At 55.8% G+C, this 4,391-nt stretch overlaps 1 protein-coding gene across 9 annotated transcripts in view; it reads right to left on the bottom strand.

Annotated features, from left to right (window-relative positions):
* Bin1 (bridging integrator 1) overlaps positions 1–3,955 on the bottom strand; it is a 58,799-nt gene extending 54,844 nt beyond the window's left edge. For 5 of the 9 annotated variants that reach the window (XM_029472071.1, XM_029472072.1, XM_029472073.1 and 2 more), the window contains exon 1: positions 3,688–3,946. In XM_029472071.1, the coding sequence (XP_029327931.1) occupies positions 3,688–3,771 (84 nt within the window). In that variant the 5' untranslated portion in view covers positions 3,772–3,946. Of the gene's footprint in view, positions 1–3,687 lie in introns of all 9 variants that reach the window. The other 4 variants (XM_021150348.2, XM_021150349.2, XM_029472070.1 and 1 more) reach the window with 2 other exon arrangements.
* Between the last annotated feature and the right edge of the window lie 436 nt (positions 3,956–4,391).

The raw sequence follows: 4,391 nt of genomic DNA, 5'->3' as shown, positions 1-4,391 counted from the left end.
GGGGACATCCATATATGCTCCTCCATTCTGTTAAAGGGGACATCCATATATGCTCCTCCATTCTGTTAAAGGGGACATCCATATATGCTCCTCCAGGTAGCCAAGCTACTCTTGGGGTCTCTACCAGAAGCTTTATATTCAAACCCAGCTCATACTAAGAAGTCTGATGTACCTCCCACATGGGAAGACCGTGACCATGCAGAGGAACACAGTGCAGTTCTCAGCCGTGTGTCAGGGTGGCATAACAGAGCATAATAATATGGCGCAGTTTACCTCCATGGGTCAAGGTCCTATAAATAACCGTGGCTGCCCCTTCCTTTGCTGAGCATCTGCTCCACATGCCAGAGTCGTGCGCTGTGCACTGACAGCCCAGGACTTCCCACTCCCACCGGTGTTCCAAACACTCTCATTTGCACCCCTCCAAGCATGCCCAGGGACAGCAACAGCCATCAAGGAAACATTCTCTCTTTGCCTATTCCCATCATAACCCAAGACCGTCTACCTATGTTCAACCACTAGCCCAATACTGTGAGGGCAAAGCCCAGCCTCCCTCATGCACTCTTCCCTGAGGACTCCTAGGCCTTGGACTAGGGAGGGCAAGATTCCACACCCCCACCCCAGCTGTCCTTTTCCCCAACCACCCCATCCCCCAAGGGCCCAGCTCGCCAACCTCTAATCCTCTTGTCATCTGACCCAGCCTCCACCCTGAACTGGCTTTGCCCAGCCACCCTTCTGAGGCCCAAAAATGGACACAGTCATTTATAGAGGGTCAGCTAAGCCAAATGCAATGGGAAGATGACCTCATGGAGTCCATGGGCCTAGGCTCCGGGCACACTCGCTCACCACAGGCACACAGCAGCAGAACAGGAATAAGCACCATGTAGGCCTGAATAATATGCTCTCTGCCTGAAGCAGCATGCAGGGACTGAACCTAGGACAAGGCACTTGGCATGTGTGCAACCAGGAACGTAGAAGAAAAGACAACCAGCTAACTCCCAGGTCTGGGCCAGCCAGGGCTCCAAGATCAAGCACCCAAGTCCCCACATTCATTCAAAAGCATCCACTAAACACCCACCAGAGCCAGACAGACACAAGAGGGGTACAAGCAAGCACAGATGAAGGAGGCAGATGAACTAAAGGTAGCAACCCAAGACCCATTAGGGAAGACTGCAGAAAGATGACTCTATGACCCACACAGGACTTCATGACACCAGAAGGCACACTGGCCTTTCTTGTCACTGAGTCTCCATAGGTGTCAGGGCTGAGAAGTTGGGGACAAAGGCCTTCTTCCTATGCAAATATACTGCAGGCTTCCTTTTATTGTTTGTGTGTACACACTTGTAAAGGCCAGCGCTCAGGGTCTCACACTGATCCTGGAGCTCGCTTACATCACTAACTTGTGATCCCAGACCTGGAATCAGCCGCTTACAACACTTCTGTCCCCAGCTTTACACATGGGTTCTGGGGGATGGAACTCAGACCTTCATATTGGTGTGGCAAACACTTCTCCACCTAAGCTATCTCCCCAACTTTCTCTTGCTTTCCACTATGGCAGATGCTATCCTTGCTCAGGAAATGCCCTTCTATGACAATAAAAATAAAAAGGTGAAAATCGCCCTGTGGCTAGTTTATTTGGCAAAGGAAGGTAGGTCCAGTGTCAGGACTGTTTGTAAGGCAATGGGATTGAGGTCCCATTAGCAGTGGGCATTGAAGAGGATACGAACCACCACTAGAAGATACTGGGGAGTCAGCCCAGTCAGTATACCCAAGCCGTGACAAATGTAGATTCCAAATGTCAGAAAGACAAATGGAAGAGGACAGTGTCTAGTAAGGCACAGGGCTTCCTGAAGCCAAGGAGAGAGAGGATGGGAAGCAGGCTGCTGTCTCAGGATGCCTGTCAGACTGTCTTGGCTTCCCTGGGCAAATGGTCCCTAACTAATGCCCATGAGACAGAGAGCAAATGTGGCTAAAGACGAGTGCAGGTCCACGAAGCCCAGGCTCAGCCAAGACCAGCTGTTGGCCATAGCCATGTTCCAAAGCCAACCAGCTGTCAGCCAACTGCCCAAAACCTCTGAGCAGGCACTGAGAAGAGAGATGGCTGCTCAGTTGCCCAGTGAATCAGGGCCATGTACAAGAAAGGAACATGGCCTATGCTTGAGGCCCCCAGAGTTGCATCAAGGAGGCTACTGCCAAAGAACAAATACACACACAAATGCACCTGGGAAGAGCTGCGGGCTGGCTATCGTGAGCAGCCATAATGAAGTTGCTCTTCATGCGGTGGGGGTAGGGAACTTGTCTCAGCTTACTCCCAATATTTCCATTCATTTCCTTTAGGAGTGAGAAGCAGGCTCCAGGCACCTTAGATGAATTACTAGGTCACTGGGAGCCAGGGTGGCTGTGTCTGCCTACTGTTCCAGCTGGGTCACCCAGGTCTCCTCAGCCACCCACAGACTACAGAGAGGGTCCTAATCTCTCTCTTCGCTTTCCTCCTGCATGGGGAAAGGAGAGCTGGCCAGATCAGGGGATTAGCAAGAGCCTCCCCAGGCACAGTAACCCTCTTCTTAGCTAGCAACCACAAGGATGAGGAGTAGGGCTCTAAGGAAGATCTACCCGCCCCCCATCACGTGGCTGCATCCTTGGGGAGCTCACAGATCTCAGCTGCAAAAGTCATTGTTTATAAACAGCCCAAGACGGACAGAAAAAGGCAAGCCTGTCCCTGTCCCCACCAGGCCCCAGCCCAGATAGAGCCATGAGGGGCTATCCCTGGCAGAAGCACAGATTGTACAATCTCAGATTTCATAGTCGGAATTGGCAGGGGAAGTGGCGTCAGCAGCTGGCGTGATCCAATTCAATAAGCCAGGGACGGCGTGGGGTAAAAGGCAGGCCAGCTAAGGACCCCCGCCCCCAATCCCTGCATTTCCTGCACAGTCAGGGTGTCCCAGGAAGCTCTGATCCCTTCCCCTGCAAAAACCCCAGAATACTCTCAAACAACAGGGATGGGGGTTCCTGTGGCGCCCTCCACACCCCCCTCTGGGTCACCGGATAGCCTTGAGCTCCCACCACCACTCTCTCCAGCGGCTGGAACCGCCAAAGCCCGGTGTAGCGAGGGGTGCAGAATCTGCTGCCTGGCGGGTCTGGGCGGGACCTTCTAGGCCGCAGGCACCTCTTGGAAAAAGGAAAGCGATCCCTCCTTCAGGGACTAAGGTAGAGAGGCGGTAGGAAAAGGAGGGCAGTGGGCGTACGCACTAGCCAGCTGGAAAGAAAGTGTAGCCTTAGAAGTCTGGGACGCGTTCGGCCCCAGGGTGGTAAGACAGGCTCCCTCCTCCACCCCATACAAGCCCCGCCTGGATTGCCCGCCTGGGTCTGGAGTACTGGGGGTCACCTCCCAGCCTCCTGACCCTTGGACTCCACGGTAGGGCGAGAGTGGACCCCGCGTCCTAGGACCAAACCGGAGCGTGGGCCTCCACTTCTCTGCAGAAGAGCCACCAAGGTACAAAACGATTGGGGGAGGGGGGTACAAGGTGGACAGCTGCGCTCTCCCCTGCTGGCGCCCAGGTAGGGAGAAGTGGGGCACCTTAGCTGCAAGAAGATCAAACCCGGGGATTCCTTGGCGGTGATCCTCCAGAAGTGACCAGCTAGATCCCGGGGATAGGGGCGAGAGGTGTGGCAGGTTTACCATTCACTCACCTTCTCTTGCGCTCGGGTCAGCTTCTTCTGTACGTTGCTGGCGATCTTCCCCGCCGTCACCCCCTTGCTCCCCATCTCTGCCATCCTGGCGCCGGCCTCGCCCGAAGCGAGCGCGGATAATGGCGCGGGGAGGCCGTGCGCGCCGCACTCCCAGCCTCCAGCCCCGGCCGCTCCACCAGCCTGAGCCCTGGCTCCACGCCGCGCACTAGAACAGCTCAGGGACTGACGGAGACGGAGCGTGCGCGGGGAGAGCGAGTGAGCAGCGCGGGGATCCAGGGAGGGAGGGAGCCAAAGGAGGAGGGAAGGGCGGGGAGAAGGGACCAGCCGCGGGCGGGTCAGTGGCCCCCAGCCCGCCCCCTCCGGACACGACACTGCCTTTTAAAGGGCCATTCTGGGATCTGGATCTCCGCCCAGGAGGAGGGATCCTGGAGGGCGGGCACTGGGGGCTGCAGGTCAGGGACTCCCCGGACGTGCTTACGACTTCGCCTGGGAATGGGAACTACCTATGCTGTCCCCAATTCAGTGTCACCGCGACCCTGAGGCTTAAGTTCTCCTCCCAAACAGATACCTCCTGCAACTCTAGAAAGGTAACCAGGTGAAGGAGTCTAGTGCTTTCTAAAAATCAAAGACAATGTGCAGGGATAGACGCGTGCGTGGCCCTGGACTCCCAGAGTCCCCGCGGGCTGGGAAAGTGCCCTACCAGG

This window comes from Mus caroli, chromosome 18 (genome assembly GCF_900094665.2).
Source record: "Mus caroli chromosome 18, CAROLI_EIJ_v1.1, whole genome shotgun sequence".
Lineage (NCBI taxonomy): Eukaryota > Metazoa > Chordata > Mammalia > Rodentia > Muridae > Mus > Mus caroli.
This window is presented reverse-complemented; position numbering and strand designations above follow the sequence as displayed.